The 25,953-nt window shown below is 41.7% G+C and overlaps 2 protein-coding genes across 6 annotated transcripts in view; one reads left to right on the forward strand and one right to left on the reverse strand.

Annotated features, from left to right (window-relative positions):
* The window catches only part of ORC3 (origin recognition complex subunit 3), a 36,220-nt gene extending 30,495 nt beyond the window's left edge, over positions 1-5,725 (reverse strand). For 2 of the 4 annotated variants that reach the window (XM_081905558.1, XM_081905557.1), the window contains exons 1-4: positions 5,602-5,725; positions 4,173-4,224; positions 2,117-2,214; positions 490-634 (exon numbers count right to left, since the gene is read on the reverse strand). In XM_081905558.1, the coding sequence (XP_081761684.1) occupies positions 490-634; positions 2,117-2,214; positions 4,173-4,224; positions 5,602-5,625 (319 nt within the window). In that variant the 5' untranslated portion in view covers positions 5,626-5,725. Of the gene's footprint in view, positions 1-489; positions 635-2,116; positions 2,215-4,172; positions 4,225-5,116; positions 5,392-5,601 lie in introns of those variants that run through there. The other 2 variants (XM_081905559.1, XM_081905560.1) reach the window with 2 other exon arrangements.
* On the forward strand, positions 5,612-25,299 carry RARS2 (arginyl-tRNA synthetase 2, mitochondrial). 2 transcript variants are annotated; one of them, XM_081905563.1, is made up of 20 exons: positions 5,612-5,748; positions 6,264-6,337; positions 6,854-6,959; positions 8,623-8,706; positions 10,189-10,286; positions 11,333-11,388; positions 12,473-12,556; positions 13,457-13,533; positions 14,278-14,433; positions 14,645-14,751; positions 15,945-16,031; positions 16,683-16,743; positions 17,275-17,351; positions 17,932-18,056; positions 18,466-18,533; positions 18,621-18,730; positions 19,037-19,135; positions 20,228-20,302; positions 22,614-22,677; positions 24,746-25,299. In XM_081905563.1, exons 1-20 carry the CDS (start codon positions 5,746-5,748, stop codon positions 24,830-24,832), a joined length of 1,698 nt encoding a protein of 565 aa, XP_081761689.1. In that variant the 5' UTR covers positions 5,612-5,745; the 3' UTR covers positions 24,833-25,299. The 2 variants fall into 2 exon arrangements, with proteins under 2 accessions (XP_081761689.1, XP_081761688.1); XM_081905562.1 differs by lacking the exon at positions 5,612-5,748 and adding an exon at positions 5,824-5,994.
* The last annotated feature ends 654 nt before the right edge of the window (positions 25,300-25,953 follow it).

Consider the following 25,953-nt stretch of genomic DNA (forward strand, 5'->3'; position numbering starts at 1 on the left):
CGTTAGTGCAATGGGATTTCCCCTTCCTCTCCTCTCCGTATATGCCTGCCAAATCTGCTCCACAGTCCCCCAACTCTCTGCAGCAGATGGGGTTTGGAAGGGGGCTGCAGGTGGAAGGAGAGGAAGTGGAAGTTCCATTGCACATGCAGAAGTATGCTGCATGCATGGAACTATGATGTTGGATACAACATTGCATTTTAATAGGATTGCATTATTGCCTATGTTAATTATAGCTATTTATATTTAAATGTTTGTGTAATTGGCTTTTATACTTTGCAAACTGCTGAAAAGCCTGTGTTAGCATTAAGATGTTGCCTGTTTGGCAAATATGTTGCGAACATGTCTAATCTGCCCATTAACAATTCTTAATGTTATGATCCACGCCTGTATTAAGTCTTCTACCCAATCTCTCTTTTTTCTTAATTTTAGGATTCATACCAAGTTATGGCAGTTATTATAAATAAATAAAAATGCCAGATAAAACGTTACCTAGAACAACAGCTGCAGTGGGAATTTCACTGGACTTCATTCGACAAGCCCATTTTGTTTTCTTCTTTTGGAAGTCTGAATGAGATTGTCTCAAAAATGTTATGAGGTTATCAAACAATTTTTTATTCAAGTCCTCTTGTAGTTGCTGTTAAAAAGATAACATGCACAGAACTTTGTTAGTTGCCTGAATGAAGAGACGTATTGTTATTCCATGTATTTTTAAAGAACAGTCCCCAAAGGTTAATCAAGATACAACAACACATAATTATTTAGGTTTCCTGGCAATTGTTTATAGACACTGTTTCTGTGGTTTCCATAGCTGTTTCAGTCAACTCATGATTCAGATTTAAATGTTCTATTTGAGTATGGGGTTCTTAAAGCCATTTAGACGGATATGGGGGATGGGGAATCAGTTGTAGGAAAAATTCAATTCCTTACTTGTTGCTACTTAAGACAGATATGACCCTAAAAAGTCAAAGATCTGATACCTTTAGCAGTTCAAAGACAACAGAAATTCCACAGTAGCTTTTATGTTCAAATGCTCCTCAGCAAAAAAAGGAACAAATTAAGTAGTAACTGAGACAGTGACATTGTTGAATTCATGCTGAGGCCATACCACAAGATGTACAAGCAGAATCCAACTTGTTTCTGTCAGCCATAAGCAGGTGTGCCAACTCTAGGGGGCCAAGTTGTCTTTGACCCCTTCAATATTTGTTGGAAGGGGGGCTGTTCAAGCCTAAATATGTTTAGGTCAACTGCTACATATTTACAGATAGCAACAGGGCAGAAGACTGAAGCAACAGCACTACATGAACGGTCTAAAAGGTAAAATAAAACCCTCTTTCAAATTACAAAACCTTCTCTACCAGGTTATCCATGGGGAATTTACATGCATATTGATGACCAAGAATGTGGAATTCATTCTCGACAGGAAAAAGCATATGCTTGGTTTGCTCTAGGGATGTCCAATCTGTCTCCTTGTACAAGCTCGTTCCTAACAGCTCACACATTGTAGAAAGATACCCACAATTTATACAGATAGCCTGCAAAAAGTACCGTATTTTTCATCCTACAGTGCGCACCTAGGGGTTTTTTTGGGGGGGGGATTTAAAAAAAAAAATTCCCCAGCCGCGAGGCTGGGGCGGGGGAAGCCCGAGCTTCCCCCGACCCCAGAACAGGCTGCTGCCTGCAAGCCTTGCAAGGACTCGCAAGGCTTGCGGACATCTGCCCAAAGCACGAAGCATGCTCCGGAGCGCGCCCCGTGGTTCGGGCTGCAGGCTGCTGCCCGCAAGCCTCACTAGGCTTGTGGATAGCTTCCTGAAGCCTGGAGGCTGAAGCCTGCATTCGCCCCATAGGACGCACACACATTTCCCCTTCATTTTTGGAGGGGAAAAAGTGCATCCTATACGGCAAAAAATACGGTACCTTAAGAGATTAAGGAGTAGTTTGGGTATAAAATATTGCTCAAAGTCTTGCTGTTTCACCCATTGTACAGGCTAAGTAAAAGAAAAGACTGCATATCACATTATTTCTTCAATGCAAGCATTTTCAAAGCTTCCTTCCCCCACCCAAGACACAACTGACTTAAGTAAATCTCATGGTTAATGTTAAAAGCAGCAACACTCACCTCTGTTTCACATTTAATCTGTTTCCATAACAACTGACAAGTATCAAATCGTAGCTCACTATCCTCTGAGTCAGTATTGCCTTTACTAAAATAGTCAGCTACAAAAACAAGGAGGAAAATGACATTCACACTCAATATTTATAAAACAAAATTCCTCTCAAGCAAAAAACTTAAGTGTAACAAAATACTGAAGATTTCTTTTCACAGGAGAGGTATAAATTAACTGAGAGTTGCAACTGGTGTCAGGACAAAGCTCAGGAAGAAAGAAACCCCCACCAATAGCTATGAAAGATGTAAGATTTATACAGCCTCTGTATGGAATGCTGTATCTATAAATGTCAACCCAAATGAAGTCCTGCTGAGTTCATTTGGATTTATTACCAGCTAAGTAGGTATAAAATTGTAGCCAGAATCCCTAATTACATTTTACCACCATGTTCCTTTATGTCAGAGATGGGAAATCTTTGGCCCTCCAGATGCTACTGACTACAACTCCCATAATCTCTCACCCTCATTTTAGGTTTTCTGTGTCACTCCGACTTTCGTGTAGAAGAAAAAGAGGATCCAAGTATTTAGGTTTGCCCATAAAAAATCTTGAGCAATGTTGTATCATATTTACTTGAATAAGCCCTCTACAGAGGATAGATTCACACAACAATTTTTCCAAAGACAAGGTGGTTCTTGTCAGTTGCCCAATGGTGAAGAGCCAAATTGAGCCCAAGCTTCATGAACTGGTCAATAAGTCTCTGGGGTTGAGATGTCTGTGGTCAGTATAATTGGGTTCTTTGCTGCTGTAGTTTAGTGATCCGTTGATAATATATCATTTTAAATGGAATGGCTTTATATTTTAAATATATTTTAGTTTGATCATTTTTGTTGCATTTTTTGTAAACTTAATGAAGGAGGGTAGCTTAAAATTTGAAGAAAAATAAATAATATATTCAGTAAACCCTATCCCTCCCTGCAAAATATTTTCATGGCAAACAGTAAAGAGAATATACATGGAAGACATATGCAGAACTGGTTTCCTTGCATATTATTCAATGCATGCTATAGAAAAGCACTCAACTTTGAAATATGTTGCTTTTTATTTCCAGGTATTGTTCCCAATGATGGAGGGCAATTTAAAAAAATCTAATCTAGCAGAATATGGGTAAGGTAAAAATAATCAATACAAGAATGGTGATAATCCTTTGGATTATTTTAGCAACGACTCCATTTTAAAAAGATTTCCCTAGTTAAAAATACATACAGTCCAAATGTAGCTGCACCATAGATTTGAATATTGGCATTATAATATTGGCTATTTTATTTTCAATTCCTTTCCTAATGTTTCCTAGCACAGAATTCACCTTTTCACTGCTGCTGCACATCTATCCTTGTATGCTTGCCTTTGCTCCTGAGACATAGCCACTGTATCATTTCCATTTACAGATGGGGAACTGAGACTCACAGAAAATGACTTGCCTAGGATGAGACCATACATATGTTGGCTAAAAATCCTTCAACACCCATCCATGAGCCCAAGGCTCATTTCAAGTTTATGAAGATGAACAATGGACTTGACCATGGTCAGACAAGAGAGGAAGGTCAAAGGCTGAGTTGCAGTTGATTGAACTGAACAAGAAAGGAGCAAAATGACATCTAAGAAGCACCCTCATATACTCAAAAGAACACTATTTCACTTTTACTTACCTTGAAAACAGATAGACATACTGTCCTACTATCCTTGCCTTTAAAAATACAAAGGACCTTCATAGCAGTCAATAAATTCACAGTGTAAAGCTAGGAGAGTGGCTGTTTTTCAATATTATACCAGCACTGGAAACAATGAAAATGTCAAGTGCAGAATTTTAAATCTGGAATTTACAATATGACCTGATCCTTTAAAAAAGAATCCCTCAAGACCTTGATTTTTTAGATACTGGAGGAAATGTTATATCTACTACAAAGGATGTCCAGAACAGATGGGAAAATAAAGATGGCATTGTTATATAAATTCCGTCTGAATTTACTGTTAGGAAGTGGAGTTTCATAACACATATTGTGTACTAACCTGCTGAAGATGCCTTCGCCTTCTTAGAATCTGGCTTGAACACAAAGCAGCCCTAAAGAGTAACAAGGAAGGAAGGAAGGAAGACTAAAACTACTGAATATTTTACCGTAATTCCAGATTGGCAGGAAAATATAACGGCTTGGTTTGCACATCATGATAAACTATGGGTTATCAGCATTGGCCAAACTTCCTGGCTTTCAGATAAGAGCTCACATTGCTGTGGTCCTCCCCATCCTTTTAACTCAGCATGGCATAGCAGCAAAGTCAAGGTTGGATTTAACATGTCATCTGAACCTAGGTTCATGGTTAAGGTTTCTCCTCCTTAACCACAGCCTGTAACCATAGGACAAACCTTGGGTACAGACCCTGGTTAACAACAACCCTGGCTTCAAACGATAGGTTAATTTTTGCAGTGTACACCAGTTTGTATGTGGAAAATCAGATATATCCCAATCCTTTTCTTTCCTCCATTTATCCAAGCCAAACTTCTTTGCATCCATATGCAGAGTGAAGTGGTAAGTGCTAACACTTATCAGGGTAAATTTATGAAAAACAAAAAAAAGGTGGGGACGATTCAGACAGGAGTCCATGCCAGCACCTGGCTGACAAGTGGTTGGTTTTGCTAGAGCAGGCATAGTCTATTCTGCGAACTGGCTTGCCATCTTTCCTCACCCCCACCATGGAGAGGATCTGCTTCTTTTAATTGGCTAATTAAACAATCTAGGGCCTTTTTAAGCTGGGGGGTGTTTATTATTTTTGCTTGCTACTATGTTATGCATTTTTGTGCTTTTATATTGTAAACCACCAAGTGATCATCAGGGGAAGGGCAAGATATAAATTTATAATTAATAAGTATAATAAATACTTGATGTAGGCCTGTCAGACAGTCAACAGGTGGAAATTCCCATCCCTTCACTGCATCTCCAGATGACAAAAAGCTGCACCTTTCAAATATTCCACCTGCTGGGTGTATTAGAGCATGTGCAATATGCTCTATGTTACAACAGCCGTATTTCTGGATAAGGCTCTAGAGGGAGAAGATTTTCTGTCCCTCCTCCTGGTTTTCTCCTTCCACATTTTGGGGGTCAAAGGAGACTCAATCTCCTGCGCTTCTCTTTCTTCATTACAGCTGAGCAGGAAAGGGGAAGAAGCGTCTCTGACAACCACCCTGGCAGTCCAGCCCCTTCTGAGGCGTTACAACCGCGACGTATGGACTGGCAAAGCGCGAGGATACGGCTTCAGGGGTCCTCTACGCGCATGCTCCGAGGAACGGGCGGCGAACCACGCGCGGCCGCCGTTGCCGTCGACGGGGCTCAGCGAGCCCTCCGCGTGGCGACGCGATAGCCAGGCGCGCGCGGGTGCGGGGGGGGGGGCTCTTCTTTGAAGCGGAGGGCGGGCGGGGCGGCGCACCCTCCCCCTCCTGACTCACCTTGGAGACTGAGCACGTGCTCATAGCTGCGGCTCCAGCCCGCTCAACATGCAGCGGCCAAACTCCACGAACGGGACTCGAGCCTCCTTTCCCGCCACTTCCGGGACCTGATTTGTAGTCTTCCTTTCCCCCCTTTCTCTGAGAATGGTACGAGCCGGTCTAGTTTGTTCCCCTCCCAGTCATGTGACTCCCTCAATCCGCCATAGCCGGGCTAGAGAGAGGGAGGGGGCGGGGACGAATCTTTCGCGCCTACCCTGCCGGACGGAAAGTGGTACAATCCGATTGGCGGCGGGAGCCGAGTGGCTCCTCCTCCTCCCAAGAGCCGCGTCCACGGCAGGGGGTGGAGGGCGCGCCATGGCGGCGTGTCGATTTCGGAGGAGCATAGCTGCTCAGGTACCACTCCCTCTTCATTCTGCATCCAGGGTGTCGGCTTTCGTCCTGCCCCGGCCTTGGTTCATGGTTCCTCCTTGCTACAATGTTCCTGGAAAGGTTGCTGGGATTGCATAAGCTTCACTGCAGAGAGCAGTTAGCTATAAGGATAGCAGCTCGCTAACAACCCCACCCCCGTGAAAGATGGCAAGTTGGGGGGCGGGACACTGTTGGTCTCAGAAGTGCGCCTTGACTTTGTCCTAACTAATATGGATCATCTGTTTTCAATCTAGCTTTCACATATTCTGGAGACGCCGCCAGAAAACTTGATTAAGTCAATATATGCTGTTCCAGTGTCAAGAAAAGGGTAGAGTTATTTCTAATTTTTATTCTAATTATTTTAATTTCTTAAAATCACTAAAATAGAATTGTTGTAATTCTTTTAGTATTCAAAAGAAATCCAGTACAAATAAACATTAGCTATTTTGATATGAAGGGTGATAAGAGAAATGACGAAGACGGGTTTGACTCTGTATGGTCTCAATTTTATCATTTATTAACACCAGCACAGTATTCTCCCTTTCATCACAGTTGCAGCAGCCACTATGGAGAAATTATCTTAACAATTTAAATTAATGTATACCTTGTAGACGTGAGCTGAATCTGTAATGTAAAAGGTTTTCCAAGTTTGCTTGGATACCATGTGGATGATAGCATACAATGCCTAACATCTGTACGTGTATTTGTCTTGGAAGACCACTCCCTGTGTTTGGTAATTGTATTGTAAAGTGTGCAAATAAATAAAGGTCTTTATGCCAGAATGCAGTGATAAAATAAAAGCTTCCCCCCCTTAATTTCTTGCTTCTTTTTATTCATCCCCTAGGCAGGTGTGTGATTTCCAACTCTCTGTGAGTTCTGTGCTGGATGCTAGCTCCAGCAATTACTCAAAGTCGGATATTCAGCTTGAAGCCCAGAAGCTGGCAAAGAAGGTATGTAATGGGTTTATTCAATTAAAAACAGGGCAGCATAGCCCCAGGGTGGGAAGCTTGTGGTGCTACATAACAACATCCATCATTCCTCACCATACAGACTGGGGCTGATGGGAGGTGGAGTCCAACCATCTGGTGGGCCAAAGGTTTTCTTTAAAAAATAATAATAGCAATTTGTATTAATTTCCCCACAAAAGGCTATACAAAATCCTGTATGATATAGTTTTATCAAAACAGGATCTAATGATAATATACATAGTCCATATACAGCTATAGATCACGGTTGAATAAAAGCAGACATAAAACCAAAATAAATAAATCATAGGTATGTGAATGCATGGAAGGTAGAGACTGGGACTATTTATATAGCATAGACATAACGGTTAAACAGACCCAGAGGTTGTCCGTCCCTGATATAGCCTAAAGAAGTGGTTTTCATCCAGTGTGCTGTGGCACCCTGGGGTGCCTTGAATGATGGTCAGGAGTGCTGCAGGCAACACTGGCATTCATCCTTCTTTCCTCGCCCCCCGCCCTCCTTTGATGCCCTCTCACTTCTCTGCCTCCCAAAGGCTTACACGGCTGTTTGTTGCAGCAGCTCTGGCTCTAAGCTCCCCAGGTGAATGGTGCCTCTGGGGCTGGTCAGGAGGAGCTGGTTTCCAGAAGCTGAGGTGGCCTTGGAGTAAGCGGGCAATGGAGTCCAGTCATTCAGTCCTTTCTGTTGGGAATGGAGTCTGGACAGACAAGTCCCAGGTGGCTGTGGGGCAGTGTGAGGAGGCACCTCTCTTTGGGGTAGAGGCGGTAGCAGCAGTGGCTACCTGGAGGACTCCCAAGGAGAGGAGAGAGGAGAGGAGGCTGAAGGAACACTCCACAAGGGAGGGTGTTCGAAATAGGGTGAGAGGCTGCCAGCTCTGCAGGCAAGGGGTGACATAACAGGGCTCATGAGCCCCACTGCCGAAGAAAGAATATAGTTGGTCAAGGGAGCCATGGACTCAAAAAGGTTGGAAACCTCTGGCCTAAAGGCTGATTCCTATGTTCTCTTTTCCTCCTTGTGCTTCTACTGTACATACGGGGAGTGGGCAGGAAAATGGTTGCTTGCCTTCACCTTTGTAGGTTGCAAATGATCAGGTGTTGGATACTGCAACCCCACAACTCATGCACCTCAGATTATGTCTGCCTGTTCCATGTTAACATCAGTGACTGTCTTCTGGACAACGCTCTACAAAGGTTTTACGATCACCAATTTTTATATAAAATTGTAATCTGGAAAGCTTTACTAATGCTCTACTCCTGAACACTCTTGTACTGTGTGTGTTAACTGTGGGGCCCTAAGCTGCTAACTGTGTGTGTTAGTTACATGTTTAAACGTATAGCTTAAACAACTTATGCAAATTCTATGTCAGGTTGGAAGTCTAAACTTTTAATTGTAATGCTCATTAGCAAATGACATGTAATGGGTGCTAAAAAGCACCATCTGCTGGTAGTGTTCGCATTGTTAATTGTGTAAAGGACATGCTATTCTCATCATTCAGCAGCAGTGAAAGACAACATAGTAGTTCTGAAATCTCTCAAAATATATGTATGGGATAATACTGATAACAAAACAGCGTCACTGTGCCACTCATTGATTGTGTAATCCACTGTTGTCAATGTGTTTTCATTTTAGTTAAAATGTGATCCCGTGGTGAGTGAAATCAGCGCAGGTGAAGGAACAGTGAACTTCACAATAAATCGAGAATTATTAGCAAAGGTAAGACCCAATATATATAAGCAGTGAAAATGCTATTGGAAAATGCTATGGGGGGGGGGGGAATCTAAATCAAGGGTTATGGTTCCAGTGTGGATACTACTCTAGAACATTTAGATTGTAAACGTATACATGTATTCTTAGAAGTAAGTCCCATTATGAGAGCCAGTGTGGTGTAGCAGTTAGTGTTGATCTAAGACCTGGGAGACTAGAATTCTAATCTCCACTCAGCCATGACACTCACTAGGTAATTTTGGGTCAATCACTGTACCTTCAGCCTAGTCTACTTCACAAGGTTGTTGTGAGGATAAAATGAGGAGGAGAACTTGAGGAAAGTTGGGATATAAATGTAAATTTTTATTATTATTTTCAGTGGGGCTTAATACCTTGTACGTTGACGGTTACAGTCTTTATTTACACAAATGTTTGTTCCAAGGCAGGTAAAAAAATAAAAACAACTGAAATACAATAAAATCAGGAGGGGAGGGGGAGTGAAGCATACAACTAACACAGCAAACTTAAAACTACAACAGTCCATTTGGTTTTCATTTTACTTAGCTAAAAGCTGGGGAAACAGAAATTTAGTTAACATTGATTTGAACGAGGTGTTTAATGCCTGAAGCGCTGAAATATGCTGCAAAACAAACCGCCTTTCCCAGTTCACCAAGGGAGGGCACAGGAAACTAAACCGCAAGGCAGAATCCGAAATAAGCTCTGGCTGCTGCCAATCTTCCAAGCCCACCACAGATATTTGAGAACATTGTGTAGTGTCACAGATGCTTGGAGATTCAAAGCTGCTGGAGCTCTGGCCTCTTAAAATGAGCAGGCTTGATTTCAAAGCAAAGCGTGAGTATAGATAAGGGTGTGGTAAAATTCTGAGAATCAGCAGTTCTCTGGGTAGTGGATCACACACTCGGTGAAACACTCAAGTGAGAACCAACCGCTCCTTTTATTGTGCAATCCTGTATGTGTCTGCTTGAAAGGAAGGCCCATCGAGTTCCAAGGTAAGTGTGTGATCTTAACTTGGCTACTGCCCAGCAGAGCTTTACAGAACAGCCACATGCACAGCCCTGTTGAGACTGCTGGCCAGGGGCAGGACGACACTTTCCCAGCCTGGGGTTGGTGCAGCAATTGGGCCTGGATCCCATTTTCAGACAAGTATTGTCTTCCAAAGCACCTCACATCAATCCTACTAAATTGATGCAAACCTCGGGCTTACAAGCAAAGAAGACAGGATACATGAGGGGAGACAAATGGCAGGAAAAGGACAGTGTCAAGTGGTGAGTTGAAGTTCTGAAGTTAGCTGCTGTTGAGGTTAGACCTGTGAGTGGGAGATGTGCGCTTGATGGTTTATAGTTTTAACATGCTTGAAGTTTACTTTCAAGTGGAACTGATTGCTTTTTTGTGAAAGGGATATCAACCTGTTTCTGAAATTCTTCATTATTGATGAATGCCTTTCTTTGTATACATATTTTGCCTTCTAAGACAGTGTTGCAGCAAGTGTTTGAGGATGGCTCCGTGTATGGGATAAAGAGTGAACTTTTCTCAGGATTGCCAAAAAGAAAAATTCTGGTTGAGTTTAGGTGAGTTCATAGGCACAATCATATACATGTTTACTCAATGCAGGTTACAGCTTCAGTTATTTTGAAGCATATTTCTAAAATGCCTTGGGAGTCTGCAGTCTGGTTACACAAATATATTTGGCTATGGATCAACATAGATTCACTGGACTGAGTCTGGTTTTGTTTGCTTCTTTCATTTCCATGCACTATGATGCTTGACTCAGTTTTTTTAGTCATCTTCTTGCTCCTTTCTCCAAAGTGACGGCTCTGGTTTGTGTCCCACTGTGGCCTGGGAAATATCTAGCTTGATCTATGTAGACTGGTAGTTTGGTGGTCTTACCGCATCAAAAATGACAGCTTATAGTTCAAATTCTATTAAGGGATTGTGTGTTTCCATGCTTGCAGGTTTTCAAACATATTAAATACTCTCTTGTAGCATACCTGCTACATCCTCCCTTCCTCTCAACTCAGCTATGACACTAACATTTTCCCATTTAGTGAAATATATGAAAGAATACGCACATGAAGAGTATATGAATGAGCTATGGATTAGCATATAAATCTCTGAAGGTAATGGGTTGTAGCCATTGCTGTGCTATCAGTTTTCTACTTACACAGTGAGAATTCTTCTTCTCCTCCCTTTGTGTGCCTCTAAAATATGCTCTTGCAGGTCCCCCAACTCTCTGGAGCACATTTTCAGGCTGTGTGGGGAGCTGCAGGTGGCAGGAGAGGAAGGGGAAGTTCTGTCGCGCGCATAGAAGTCTGTCGTGCAAAGGGAACTGCTAAAGTACATTTAGTTTTCGAGTAACAAAAAACTTGCCAGTGCATTTTGGAATGGGGTTTTTCCCCAGGATCCCACTCTGTGGCTTTGTTTTTACTTTAATAGGTTGTTTTGGGGGATTACCATGTCAGTTGTATTTTCATTTTTCATTGTGTGGGGTAAACATAGAAACTATTTTGTTTGGGAGATGGTTCTGTGAGGACTCAGCATGTGTGTCTACACGTATGCCTTTTACAGACAAGGGGGAAAATAAACTTCAAATGGTAACTGTTGTTGTTTCTTGCAGTTCACCCAACATTGCGAAGAAGTTTCATGTGGGTCATTTGCGCTCTACAATAATAGGTAAGATAGCCAATGCTCTATGTTCTATGCTCATGTGGCTGGCCTGCTTGCTGTGGGTGTTTCCGCCCCACCCTCCCAACTTCTGGTGTCACAGTATGGATGGTTTGCCTTTGGCACCATAATAGGCTCCCAACCCTGCTCTGGCTTATATGACGTGGGTGTTAATTTTGTTTAAACCTATCTTCGGGGTGGGTGGGTGTGTATAATTGTAAGCACTTCTTAGCTCTTTTAATGGTCTGCTTATGAATTGCCTTGAGACAGGTAATAGGCAATCAATTAATCAATAATCCTGATGTTGCACTATTTGGTTCTCTCCCTTTGTAATGTAGGCGTTCATAAGGAATTTGAGTCTCTCTGCAATAGCAAAATCAAAGGTCAGCCGTAGGAAAAGTCAGTCATGTCAGGATTGAGACAGGCACTTAACAAAACAAGTTAAGACATTTATCCTAAAAAAAACTTGTGACATAGACCAGAGAGAATTTCTGTATCATGTGGGGAATGACTTTCCCCAGCTTTGGGTCCCGTACGCAATACAGAGGGGAGGAGACAAATTCACAGAAGATGCAGTAACAGGTGGGTCACAACTTTGAGATACGGATACATGACCTCCTTTTGAGTGCAGCTAGGGAAGAATTGCAACTCTGGATAGAGTCCAGTGGGATCACACTGAGATTCCATGTTTAATGAGAAACCGTTGCTGCACAAGGATGGCATTCTTGGGATTCTCTTTCAGCTGTTATGCTCATTGCCTTCCAAGTTTAACCTCCTTGTGCCTTTTTTACCTATATGTAACATGGGAGTAATAACATTTACACAGTTACAGGCGTCAAGTTACTGTGTTTCTGGGATAAATGGAACACAATGCAAACATAGGCTCTTTAACATTGAATTAAATGTGTAGAAGAAATAGTGTTTCTGGAAAAGCACATTCAGACTATTTAGAGATCCAGCAGGAAACTGTCCTTATAGAGTCATTATATTTGTTGGCTGTCACGGAGAAAAGCAGAGAGTGGGTTACATATAACTGAGTGTTTGGGGATGAAGTGTGCCGTTGGGATCAATAATTGTCACGTTCTGTTTTCAGGAAATTTCATAGCAAATATCAAAGAAGCAACGGGACATCATGTTACAAGAGTAAATTACCTTGGAGATTGGGGCATGCAGTTTGGTAAGTAATTCTCCCCCCGTTTCTCATTCAGGATATGAATAGTGCAGGAGTGGGGAACCCTTTTCAGTTCACGTGGTGCATTCCTTTGTGGGCAGGTACATGCCAGCCTTGGTGGGAGCCAGAGGCAAAAGTCAGTGGAGCCATGAACATGGCGCTTCACTTGACACAATAGGCTGTATTCGGAGAATTTTACATTCAGAAACCTCCAACCTCTAGTCAGGCAGGAAAAAGGCATTGGAGCAGTCCAGGGACATGTTCCATCTTAGCAAACACAAAACAAACAAACAAACAAAACACACCTGAAAGGAGGTTTTAGAGCAGGAGCAGTGAGGGATGTGGCCTTGGGAGAGAGCTCTAGGAGCCTGAAGGAGAGTCCTGGAAGGTTATACATTCGTACCTTAGTTTTCAAACAGCTTAATTCTTGAACATTTTGACTCCTGAACTCCGCAAACCCAGAAGTGAGTGTTCTGGTTTGCAAACTATTTTTGGAAGCCAAATGTCCGGCGGGGCTTCCACTTGGCTGCAGCCAATCAGAAGCCGCGCTTTGGTTTCCAAACATTTTGGAAGTCGAATGAACTTCTGGAAGAGATTCCGTTCGACTTCCAAGGTACGACTGTATTCGAACTCTAAGCCTGAGGATCTCTGGTATAGTACGGAGGTAGCTGGTGAGGAGGAGCGCTGTGACCTGGCCTCCCACCATCAGTGTGACATAGGGATTTATTGTGAGGTGCAACACAGGTGTTGGCTACCACTATGCTCTTGCCTATTCTACCCTTGATATTTGCTTAACAGGTTGGTAAGATTCTATTGCAGAAAAGTAGTCAAAAAATACTGTGTCATTAATTTGCAGTTCATGCAGTTATTTTGTTAACAAATACTCTATTGGCTACAATAACACAGGTTTGTTGGGAGCTGGCTTCCAGCAGTTTGGCTCTGAAGAAAAGCTAAAATCGAATCCTTTGCAGCATCTTTTTGAGGTACGTTAATCCACAGTTAAATAGTCTGAAAGAGCTTGAATCTGAAAGAGTGAGGTTAATCAGAGTGCATGTTCCAAAATGAAGGTGAAATGTGGTTTTTAAATTGTGTATGTTTGTGTGTTGCACACTGCTTATTTTTAAGTGAAATTGCAGTATATAAGTATTTTATTTATAAAAAAGTAATTGAGCCTTAAAATACTGTTTATTTTCACATTACGTTTATTTAATAATAATAAATAATAATAAATTTTATTTATATCCCGCCCTCCCCAGCCGAAGCTTTTTTTTTTTTATACCACCATTCCTCGGAAGGCATACATAACTAGGGTTTCTGGAAAGATGGAATGACTATTAAGAAATCTCTAGCACAGACGTGCCCTCTTTTAACTGAGCACCTGTGTGGAATGAATGCTACAAGCATCTGATAGCTTTTTAATAGTGGTACTGTTTATTTGAGTGTTTTAGATAACCTTGTGGACAATTCAGACTCTGTTTTATCTTGAAGCTTCCTTTATACTGACTCAAACCATTCATTCCTTTAACATGGCAATTCTCCAAGGTCTCATGCCAGATATATTTCCCTACTTCCTGAGATCATTGGCACCAAGTCATGATCACCAGGAATTGAACTTGGGACCATCTCGGTACAAAGCTGTGCTTCACCACTGCCTTATGTCCCTTTCCTAGTTGGAGAGAGTTCTCCCGAGTTAATACTGACCCATATTTTTCACTCGTTTCCTTTAGGTTTATGTACAGGCCAATAAAGCATCAGAAGAGGAAAACATTAAAAAGCTGGCGCAAGATTTCTTTAGAAGATTGGAGGCACGTGAAGAACAAGCCGTGTCATTGTGGCAACATTTTAGAGACATTAGCATTGACGACTATGCCCGGATGTACAAGGTGCTAACTCAGGTCCATTTTTTCAGTATTTATATATCACTAGCAGCCTCACATCTGGCATTGCTTGGGAATTCTAAGAAGCACACAAAATCAGTATGGTTTCAAAAGTTCAGTTCGCCACCTTGATTCCGAATGACGCACGTACAGAAATTAAGGTCGTCTTTGTCTCATGGTAACACTGTTTTCCTTTTGTCCTGGTGGGGCCATTCAGCGCCTGGGAGTGTGCTTTGATGAATATTCTGGAGAATCATTCTACCAGGAGAAAAGCCAAGAAGTCTTAAAGATGCTGGACGCGAAAGGACTCCTTAAGAAAACTCAGTACGAACAGGTTCTTCTGTTTACAGCTTTTGAACCATCTGCCATCCTCACCTGTCCTGCTTATCTGAACTTTGGGTTTTGGGGGCAGAACAACTAATGTAAATTTTACCTTTGTACGGTAGGCTGATTTCTACACCCATTCACACACCCATCTCCATCCAGACAAGCAAAAGGTGTTATCATGGTTCAAGTGCACATTCTAGCCAGGCATAAGCAGTTAGCAAAACAGGGCCAGAGAGGGATGTTGCCTAAGGAGAGTTTTGAGGGCCAGGTGGAGAGGTGTAGAAGGCTGCATTTGGCCCCTGGCCTCAGTTTCCCTACCCATGCTTTGTGCAGGGAAGGACCATGTATTGAATTGATACTGATATTCATAACAAAGTGAAAAGTTTGCTCTAGGTTGTTAGGGTTGGCAGTCTGCAGGCAGGTGAGAATGGGGAGGGTGAAGGTAATGTAAACGTGGTGAATTCATTATTATTTTTATTTAATTTATCCGTCACTTATCAAAAATGCAGCTTCTAAAAACAATTTAAAACCAGAGATGATTTTTTTTTTAAAGCCAACAATACAAAAGGCATAAAATGCACATCTAACAATGAATTAATGAGAACAAAGTCCTAAAGATCAGCACCACCACAGAGGGCAGTATTAATTAATTGAAGACCTGAGTAAACAGAAAAGTCTCATCCTGGTGCCTAAAAACTGACAGAGTGCGCCAAGCATATCTCCCTGGGAATAGCATTCCATAGAAAAGGCCCATTCTCATGTGACTACCCTCCATACTTCTCTTGTGTGCAGTGTACAGGATCTGGCCTGGTTCGTAGAGAGAGAAGCATAGACATTTGCCATATAGGTGATCAGTGAGGTGTGAGAGTGAGCTGGAGGGTACAGTAAAGTTGCTGAGGAAAGGGAGTAATCACCTTTTTGTGAAAAGTCCCTCTTGCCCTAATCATCCTTGTTTGAAAACAACCTTAATTCTGGATAGTGAGGGGAGAATTACTGAGAAATAAGTATGATCGTAGAATTGTGATCACAAGCTGCAGTCCTAACCCATGCACCTAGGAGGAAGCCTCGTTGAATTAAAGAGGACTTACTTTTGAGTACACTATGGTTAGAAGTGTGCTGTGAGATTATGACTATTCATCTGTGTATCGCATATGGTTGCTTCATTGTTTTCTGTTTCTCCATTTTTCTAGAGAAGGAACAGGAGTAGTTTACTTATCGGAAAAGGAGGACTGTTCTGCTGTGATGCGGAGTGATGGAACCTCGCTCTACCTAACGAGGCAAGTGTTACTCTTTTTGCCTGATTGTTTAGCAGTAACTTTAATACAATAAAAAGAAAAACATAAAAGAATTTGGCAAAAAACCACACCCAGAACTGTCACCCACACTAAAAACTCTGTGAAATAAAAAAATGAAGGAGTTCTATCCATAGAAATGGCCCAGCATTCTGATGCTATTACAGAGCAATCCTATACTTATCCACTCCAAAGTAAGACCTGTTGAGTTAAATGGGATTCCAGCCTGCCTGGTGAGATGCTTCTCAGTATAGAGTTGCAGCCAGCCTTATCCTCTGTTAGACGGACATGACAAAATATTGACCAGTGGCAAATCATAATCGCAAAAGGATTAACAATGAGTAAGTTAAAGTTTGTTTAATTTTGGAAAGTTTCGTTTGGTCTTATAGTCATACCTTGGTTTTCAAACAGCTTAGTTCTCGAACATTGTGGCTCCCAAATGCCGCAAACCCAGAAGTGAGTGTTCCCGTTTGCGAACTATTTTTGGAAGCTGAACATCTGACAGGGCTTCTGCGGCTTCCAGAAGCCAATCAGAAGCTGCGCTTTGGTTTCCGAAAGTTTTGGAAGTCAAATGGATTTCCGGAATCGATTCCGTTTGATTACCGAGGTACGACTGTATTTGTGTTTCTTTTCCAGAGATCTTGCTGCTGCTATAGACAGAGTGGAAAAATGGAATCCTGACACTATGATATATGTGGTAAGTCTGGCTGTCCTGCAGACTGGTGGGTGTACAGCAGGGCTGGCTAGCTCCCCAGCCCGTCAAACACATAATTCTGATTCGGCCCTCAAACCCCACTGACTTTGGCAGCAGCAAAAGGAAAGATAAATGAAAGTAGATATAGTGCTGGGGTGAGATTAGCTTGCGGGGCAGGTATGGAAGCTTCTGCTGGATCAGAGCTTTCCATCAATGGAGGGACGCCATTGGCTACAGCCCATAATCTCTGGTACAACCTGTGGCCTGAACAAATAAAAAGGTGACAAGCTTTCAAAGTTGTGAGGGTGGAGTTTTTCTGACACTTTTTTGGAGGTGGGTGGTGGTCTCAAGACTGGATCTTGATCTCGCATACCTGAGTGCTTTTCCAAAGGTCATCATGTTAGAAGATCATGTTCACAAATTTCATCCTCACTTCATCTCCATTATTTGTCCCACCTTGGATATGAACATTTCCACTTGTGTGTCTGTTTGAATGTACATTTAATGATTCTTTCTTTTTTCCCCTTCTCCAAGACAGATAAAAGCCAGATCCCTCATTTTCAACAGGTCTTCCAGATACTAAAATTAATGGGTTACCAATGGGCAGAAAGGTAAATGTGTACTTGCCTATCTATATCTATATATCTATAGCAGGGTTGCCATACGTCCTATATTCAACCCCCTTAAGCAGCGTCCAGGCAGAAATTGCTGAAATGCCCAGGGAAATCTGGACATATGGTATATGGTCCATGTCGCTAGTAAAAGCTCAACAACTTTTCTATCCAGATTTTTGAAATATATGGCAACATATATATATATATATATATATATATATATATATATATATATATATATATATGCACCTTCATGGCATACTAAGGCTTTGAAGGTGCCCTATTGGAGGAATTCAGTGTTTATTTCTTCTGATTGCTCAGTCAGTGCAAGCATTTATGTTTGCCAGAAAGAATGATCTCCCTTCTCCTCCACCTCATGTTTGTACATGTGCCCAGATATTAAGAACTACAAAGTAATTTGTTTCTGGGCACAGTTGTGAATCCCAAAATACGCTGACATTATTTCTGTTCAGAAGGAATAACATTTTTAGTTTATGCACTTTGGAAAATGCCACTTTTTCCCTTTAAGGTGATAAAATAAAACAACTGAAGTTTCTGGTCCCCTGTCCTCCTGCAGGTGCCAGCATGTGCCCTTTGGAAGAGTTCAAGGAATGAGGACACGGAAAGGAGAAGTGGTTTTCCTTGACGATGTTTTGGACGAAGCTCGCTCCATGGTGATAGAACAAAGTGCTTCTGCAAAAAGTTAGCTGATCATTCTCTCTTCTTAACGTAATGCTTGTGCAAATGGAAATGCCGGCCTGGCCTTAGCATTTTTGTTGTGTCCTCCAAGTCCAACAAATGGTGCTTAACATTAGCTACAATTAGTTTCAAACAAGACAACTTCAAACCTTGGTTTCTAAGCTGACTTGTTAAAATTCCCTATAGGCATTGACCAGTGTGCCAGTTCAGATGGCACTGCGGTTAACCAAAAAGAGATGTGAAAACTTGTGAACTCCTTCTGCTACTTAAGCAGGAGGAGCATAAGGGAGTTCGCAAGGAATCTGCAAGCCCAGGAGAACGCTCATATATGCTTCGCCAATCCACAGTTTAGTGTGAGATTGAAATGCAGCCATTGGCACTCTCCCCACCTCACCTTTTGTTATCTACTTAGCAACCAAAGAACTGGACAACCCTCTTGAGACAGCTGAGAGGATTGGGCTCGCAGCGTTTATCATTCAGGTCTGTTGATGCTGTCATCCTTTCATGAGAAAATGTAAAGTGATGCTCTCAGGGTTTACAAGATGCTTGAATAACTTACCATTTCAGGACTTCAGGGGCCTCCTGTTATCTGATTATCAGTTCAGCTGGGATCGTATTCTCCAGAGCCGAGGTGATACTGGTGTCTTCCTGCAGTACACACACGCCAGACTGCACAGGTAAGAGGTGCAGTTGAAAATGGCCAGAGTCTAGGTCAGGGTCTGTTGTTCCAAGGAAACCTCAGGGGGCCAACCCAAAGCCTTGGCCACAACTAAAACAACTCTTTAGATCCCAGCCACTGTTTCTTAATCTTGGGATTTAGGATTCCCAATCTCCTCAAGTGCTTTTTGTTCAGTTTTAGCAAAACTGTTCCATTGAATGCAATGAAAATATTCATGAAAAGGCAATGTGGCTCTTTTCCATTCAGTAAAATTGTGTAGACGTTTTAGATGTTTAATATTTCTGTTGTCTTTTTCTCCACCCAGTTTAGAAGAGATGTGTGGAGCAGTCAATCAGGCATCTCGCATAAACGCTGCATGCCTACAAGATCCACAGGCTATTTCACTAATTCAGCATCTTCTCAGGTATTCAGAATATAGGTTGCAAACTTCTGCTTGCTTGTTCACTTAGTTGCTTGCTTAATTGAGAGCTGAAGTCCCATTAGATACAATGGCTCCATTGTTTTATTAAACTAAAGCTTATTGTTATGTGTGAACCCTGCCCAGCATCTTAACTATGATTTCTTTACTGCCATAATCGGAAATAATTATTTTTGGCATATAAACTTTAGTTTAATTAAGGCCTTCTGTTTTGTGTAAACCCAACAGCTGGAAAACAAAACATACTTTTTTCTGTGAGAAACAAGACATGGTTTCCTTGATGACTTATGATTAACTTGTGATTTGCTGTGACTGCAAACTAAGTTTTGGAGATATTTTTAAATTTTATATAACCTCAGGCATTTTTGACTGGAGAGGCAATTCATAAATAACATCAGAAGAGGCAAATTGGCCTCAGAGAGACACCGCTCTCCAACTCAGGGGGGATATAGCTTGGTGGCCAGTATAGGAAGGTGATAGAAGGACCTATACTATACTAATACTATACTATACTATACTATACTATACTATACTATACTATACTATACTATACTATACTATACTATACTATACTATACTGTGGTACCTCGGGTTAAGTACTTAATTCATTCTGGAGGTCCGTTCTTAACCTGAAACTGTTCTTAACCTGAAGCACCACTTTAGCTAATGGGGCCTCCTGGTGCCACCGGAGCCCAATTTCTGTCTTTATCCTGAAGCAAAGTTCTTAACCTGAAGCACTATTTCTGGGTTAGTGGAGTGTGTAACCTGAAGCATATGTAATCTGAAGCGTATGTAACCCAAGGTACTTATACTATACCATACTATACTATACTATACTATACTATACTATACTATACTATACTATACTGCTCAGACTGTGCATCATGTCTATTAGATTGTGAGACTCCAGGCACAGGCTACCTCATCCTTTAATATACCTACATTGCTTAGAAAATCACATGTGTTCCATTAGTGTTAAATGAGAATAAGTATGGGAATATAGATGTGACCTGGGCGTACCCTAGCTATGATCAGATTCTGAAGTATGTGTCAGCTATTCTATTTATTTCTCTTCAGGTATGATGAGATTCTTTACAAGTCTTCTCAAGATCTCCAGCCAAAGCATATTGTTGCCTATCTCCTTAAACTAAGGTAGGTGAGTGGATGAGAGAAACGTTTTACCCTTTGACAAGAATTCAGCCTACTTAAAAAAATTAAAAAATCAGGCTTGATAAGGAGTAGTTTGATATAATTAGATTCACAGACCCTCATTCCAAACTTGAGGAAGTTTAGGCTTTATTTAGAGCCAAATCTATACCTAGAACCTAAACTTGTGGTTCACTGAAGAATGAACTTCTTTAGATTGAACATTTGAGCATTGTTTCACATGTTAATACTGCATTTCCATTAATAATAATAATAATAATAATAATAATAATAATAATAAGCCTCAGAAGAGAATGCATTCTGTGAATCAGGCTTGAAAACTTTGAAATGTGCCTTCTGTCAAGTGTTATTTCATTTCCCACCCTTAATGAGCCACCCCTTTCTTTCTGGCGCACTGTCCAGGAAACCCTGTGCAAATACATAGAACTTGAATCTGCCTCAACTGGAAAAACCAGTTACTTTTAATGGTCTGTTAAGTCCATCATCTGAGTCTGATAAAGACATTTTGCCCCGAGGCACCTCATGAGCTGATTTCAGTCCAGTGACTGAGGCCAACAGTGCATAGTGTCAATAGAACTGAAATGTACATGACATTTCAAGCTTATTTGCTTTTATGGGGGTGAGGGGAAGACTCTGCAGAAGCCTCTTCAATGTATTGCACAAGTATTAGCAGGCTCTTCATGTACAACTTCTGCAGGAGGGCTAGAGCTATGCATTAGTGACTGTTTCGTGCCATTGTATCAGTAATAACTTTAACTGTGGGATCTGCAAACAGATGTGTGGTGGTGTCCTTCCATTTCCCAGAATGCACAGTCTGGTTTTCTTATTCACTCCCTGCAAAAGTATCTTATGGCCGCTGAGCATGTTCAGTCAATGGTGGCTGTGTTGAGGTGCTCCCACCCTGGTTTTGTGCCCCCTAAAGTTGTGGGTTTGTTTTTGTTTTTACTTCAGCAAAGGTTTCCCTCCTTTAAAAACAAGGGCAAAGATTTTTCCAAGCCTGCTGATTATTCCTTGTGGATTCAGAGATCCACAAGTATAATTTTAAAAAAAATGTATTTGTGGTATTATTTGAGTGCATTCCTGTGCAAGTGTGGCAAGGCAATAGTTCTTCCAGTGAAGGATTGCAGTGCTCTGGGGATGGCGTTAAATCAGGGCTGAGGAACCTGTGGCCTTCCAGATGTTTCTGGACTCCCAACATCTCTGGCCATTAGCCACGCTGCCTGGAACTTATGTGAGTTTAAGAGTCAGGCAACCTCTGGGAAGCCACATGTTCTTTCTTCTCCCTCCGTATTACAGTATGAGAAACATAGTGAGTAAATTATCAAATTCCAGTGGGCTATAAACCCACCCGCAACCCCTTTTATTTTCAGAGAAACAGAAACCAACCTGACTGGGGAAATGCCCAGAGCTCGAATGGACAGGTCTAGCTTTTAAAACAGAGTAGATTATTTTCACAGTGGACTCCAACCACCGTGATTTGAGGGAGGGATGTTGAAGTAAATGCCTAGGTCATGTTTTCTCTTGAGTTTGGGCTACGAGATCAGCATGCAAGTGCCAGAGTTAGGCAAATTGGGGTGGCTTGCAAAAGTCAGATCACCTAGCAGAATAGCCCCTGGATCTGTTTGTTTGAACTCTGACAAGTTTCTTACCCAGGGGACCTTCCTCATGTACCCAGTTATCAAACTAATTGCTTCCTCCGCAAAAAGAAAGAAAGAAGGGATTGTGATGTCTATTTTTCCACTCCAAAATGGTTACTTCCACCTTTACAGGAGAACTGCTTTATTTCTCTCTTGGAAATTTGGCAGACTCCATCCCTCTCAAGTAGGAGCAACTAGGTTTGAAATTTGTATCCAATTCTGGCAGAGAATGAAAAAGTTTCAAACTTTTTTTAAAAAGTAACATCAAAGGTTCCCTGCATGGAAATGCATTAATTTCCATGATGTCTGATCCATTTGGTAGGTTTAATCCACTCTGAGGGGTCATTTGCTTGCAAATGTCATTCACTTATATGTGAGGAGTAAATAAAGTTATAGCAGTTTATAGATTTCCCCATGAGAGTGAATGGGGAGGTGGATAAAACAGAGTTTCATATCCAACGGATCAGATTTGGGCCCCTAAAATGGAATTGAATCAGAACAACACACAGCTGATCCAAACAGATTGGGTTGTTTAAAAACACTAGATGCAATGCAAATCTTGGGTTCACTGCACATTCCTAGCAAATGCCAGTAAGTAGATGCATACTGAGGGTTGCAGCTTTTAAAGAGTTTGTTTCATATCTCTGTTTCTGTTTCAGTCACTTAGCAGCTGTGGCTCACAAAATGCTACCTGTGAAAGGCAGTGTTCCGGAACTAGCAGAGGTAAAGTAAAAGAGATGCTATTTGAATAGAATGCGTTACTCGTGAGATGTGTTACAAAGAAGTACATTCTGGCAGTCTGTTGAAAGATGGGGTATATATCAAATAAGCACTATATTTTTCGCTCTATAAGACGCACCTAGTTTTTGGAGGAGGAAAACAAGAAAAAAAATATTCTGAATCCCAGAAGCCAGAACAGCAAGAGGGATCTGGCTTTTGGGATAGCCTCTTGCTGTCCTGGCTTATGGGATATGAAGGGAATGAAGGCTCCCCCTGCCCGGAAGAGGCTGCACGCGGCTATCCCATAAGCCAGGACAGCAAGCAAGATCGCAGTGCAGCCTCTCCTGGGCAGCAGGAGGAAGGCTCCCCCAAGAGTCGCGCTCCCTTTAAAGAGCGCACGGAGTGTGTTTGCAGCTCTTGGGGGCTTTTCCCCGAGGAGGGAGAAGGGACTGACAGGCCGTGTCACGCTCCACGCGGCTCTTTAAAGGGAGCACTGAGCAGAGCCTCCCGCCTGCATTCGCTCCATAAGACACACACACACATTTCCCCTTTTTAGGAAGGGAAAAGTGTGTCTTATAGAGCAAAAAATACGGTACATAATTTTTTTGGTTTAGTTTAAAACTGTACTTTTTGTAGCCAGAGACAATAAATCTACCTACTTCCCCCCTTATAGTGCCACTCAAAATACTACCAATACTATAGATATGGGAACTGTTCTAAACAGAGGCAGAGTGAAAAGCGGTTTGGTTTGGTTTGGTGTGGTTTTGTTTTTCCTTTTGAGATGATAGAAACGGGGTTAGTGAGTTAATAAACTCTACCAATCCTTGTTGGAAAAGACTATTTCCTGCTTGTCTTTATTCCCTATTTTGGCAGCACACCAAGGTAGTGCACCAAATCAAAACAGCGTTAAGACAAAGAACGTGTGGCACTAATGTTTGAGTTTACCTTTTAAAATAAGCTCCGGCTGCTTAATCAACTAAAAATACAGCTGCAGGCTTAACAGCGCAAAATTATATACCTACTCAGAAGCTTCAGTGAGCTCAGTAGGACTTAACTCCCAAATAAGGTTGCAGTCTAAATAAATCTGTTTAGGCTGCAATACTACACACGACTGCTGGCAGTATGTCCCCTTGTACTCAAAAGACGTGAGTGGACACATAATAGGGTTTGCACTGTTACTCGGGGCAAATTAATTAATCACAAACCTGGAGCAGATTTAACCTACCAGGTAGATTTCTTGCAAGTGTGCTGAAAAGAAACTGCTCCAATGTATGTGGTCAATTCTCCCCTTCATCTGTCTTCAACTTGACAGCACCCACCAGAGCCTTCTGTCCACCTTTATTTGTGAAACATAAAAGCACATTGCCTTTGGTATATTTACTGATGTAGGCGAGGCAGGATGTAGGATATCCTTGTATTTCATCAAGAGGCCATTGTCCTGAAACAAGTATTTTCACTTTTTTCTTCCTGGTGCCATAGACCGCGTAGATCGCTGGCTAGAGTAGCCTTCTGTACTGGCTGGGGTGCATAGAAGCGATAGTCCAAAACACCTGCAAGGCACCAGCTTGGGGAAGGCTGAGCTAGGTGTATTAGGACCACTTCATGTATTGTAATTTTAGATTAAGACTTCATCGCTATGCATGAGCATGTCTTCCATGCAGCATTTCCGTAGTCAGGGTGTGCGCACGCATATGTACTTCACATCATACGCTTCGTAGTGTATTTGCTGCCCTAAAAATACACTCACTGCAGAGAGGTAGGTAATGTTCAGCTGAAATAGCATTCAACCTACTACTTACTATGCATGGGGAACAAGGATACAAATATAGGCGTGTGTCTGTGAAACAGATAATAGCAGACTTTCAGCATTACTAGGATTAAACTCTGAAAGAAACGGCTGTTGGTGCAAAGTGGGCATCTTAACATTTGTTGTTATTTTTTAGTAGTTTGTAATTCTGCTATGGTTGAACATGCACCAAACATTCAAGATTTACTGAATTAATTCTGTTTAAGGGAGCTAAGGATAAAAATTGATTAGTGTCCTCCTCTTCCCCACCTTTTATTTTTCCAGGCAAGGCTCTATTTGTTCCAGGCTGTTCGCTCCGTTCTGGCTAATGGAATGAAGCTTCTAGGAATCACACCTGTCAATAAAATGTAAAGAGAAGATCTCCTGCACTCCGTATTCTAAACTATACGAGTTCTGAAGACTAGCTGTTATTCTGTCCTTGCTTCTCTATATTGCCTGGACCACAGGTGGGAAACGTGTGGACTTTTAAGATGTCTTTGGACTCCCACCAACCCCAGACAATGAATCAGAGATTAAAGGAGTTGCAGTCTGGCAGTACCTAGAGACGAGATCATTGGACACACACAGCATTAGCCACCGAAGAGCAGATCCCATTCCCTTCTGCCATTGTATTATTTTGTCTGTATTATTCTTATGAGAGGAGCTAGTCCTTTCATTTTCACCCCTTTCTTCAAAATATGTCATGGGGAGGAGGTTGCTGCCCTTGTAAAAGAAATGTCACAGTAAAATGTAAACAAATAAAAAAACCCACAGCAATGCAAATGCAGCTACAGCAAGTTCAGTGCACTGTGCACAATAAAGCAGTCTTAAAATCTAAAGACCTTTCCATCTTTTTTGTTTTAAGTGCCCAGCAGAGCCAAGAAATGAAGTAAGTGCCTAGCCGCTGATAGGACATTGATTCAAGCAGAGCAGAGTTGGGCAGTCTGCCACAGAGAAGGTCTAGGAGCAGCCCTCATGTCCCTGTACAATCCATCTTGCATAACTGGACAAGAACTACTGCGTTAAGACTACTGGTGTAGAACAAAAAGGATTTATAACATAACCCAAGGAACACAAGTTTGCTGTATGAATGTCAAGGTAAAAATTAAGATTCTAGCCCCTTAGATTGCCATGTCTAGAATTTAGGACCTCCTTACCAGTCTTAGTTTCTCCACTTGAGAAGCTTACACACTCCTAATTGTTTAATTATCAACTTTACAAAGCTGCAGAAAAGCTAAATCAAAACACTTGTCCTTCATGAATTTCAGTGTTGGATTAAGTTGAGAAAAATGAAAAACTACATCTAAGTAGCATTAAATACTGTCCCACCCCCATTAAGTTTTATTTGATGCAAGAACAAAGGGCTCAAACCCAAATGGCCTCTGGACTACCTAACGTGCACAAAAAATTATTTAGCACTTTCAGAATATTAGATGTGCAACAAAAGCATAAATATGATACAAAATGGTGTTAAAAAACCCAGTCACAATAGA

This window comes from Podarcis melisellensis (genome assembly GCF_964234715.1).
Source record: "Podarcis melisellensis genome assembly, chromosome: 3".
NCBI lineage: Eukaryota > Metazoa > Chordata > Lepidosauria > Squamata > Lacertidae > Podarcis > Podarcis melisellensis.

Excerpts from the sequence above, each read along its gene's own strand:
- RARS2 (XM_081905562.1), top strand. The coding sequence starts at position 5,956 with ATGGCGGCGTGTCGATTTCGGAGGAGCATAGCTGCTCAG. Across the intron at positions 6,338-6,853 it reads GTTCCAGTGTCAAGAAAAGG|GCAGGTGTGTGATTTCCAAC; the intron begins GTAGAGTTATTT and ends TTCATCCCCTAG. Across the intron at positions 6,960-8,622 it reads CCCAGAAGCTGGCAAAGAAG|TTAAAATGTGATCCCGTGGT; the intron begins GTATGTAATGGG and ends TTTTCATTTTAG.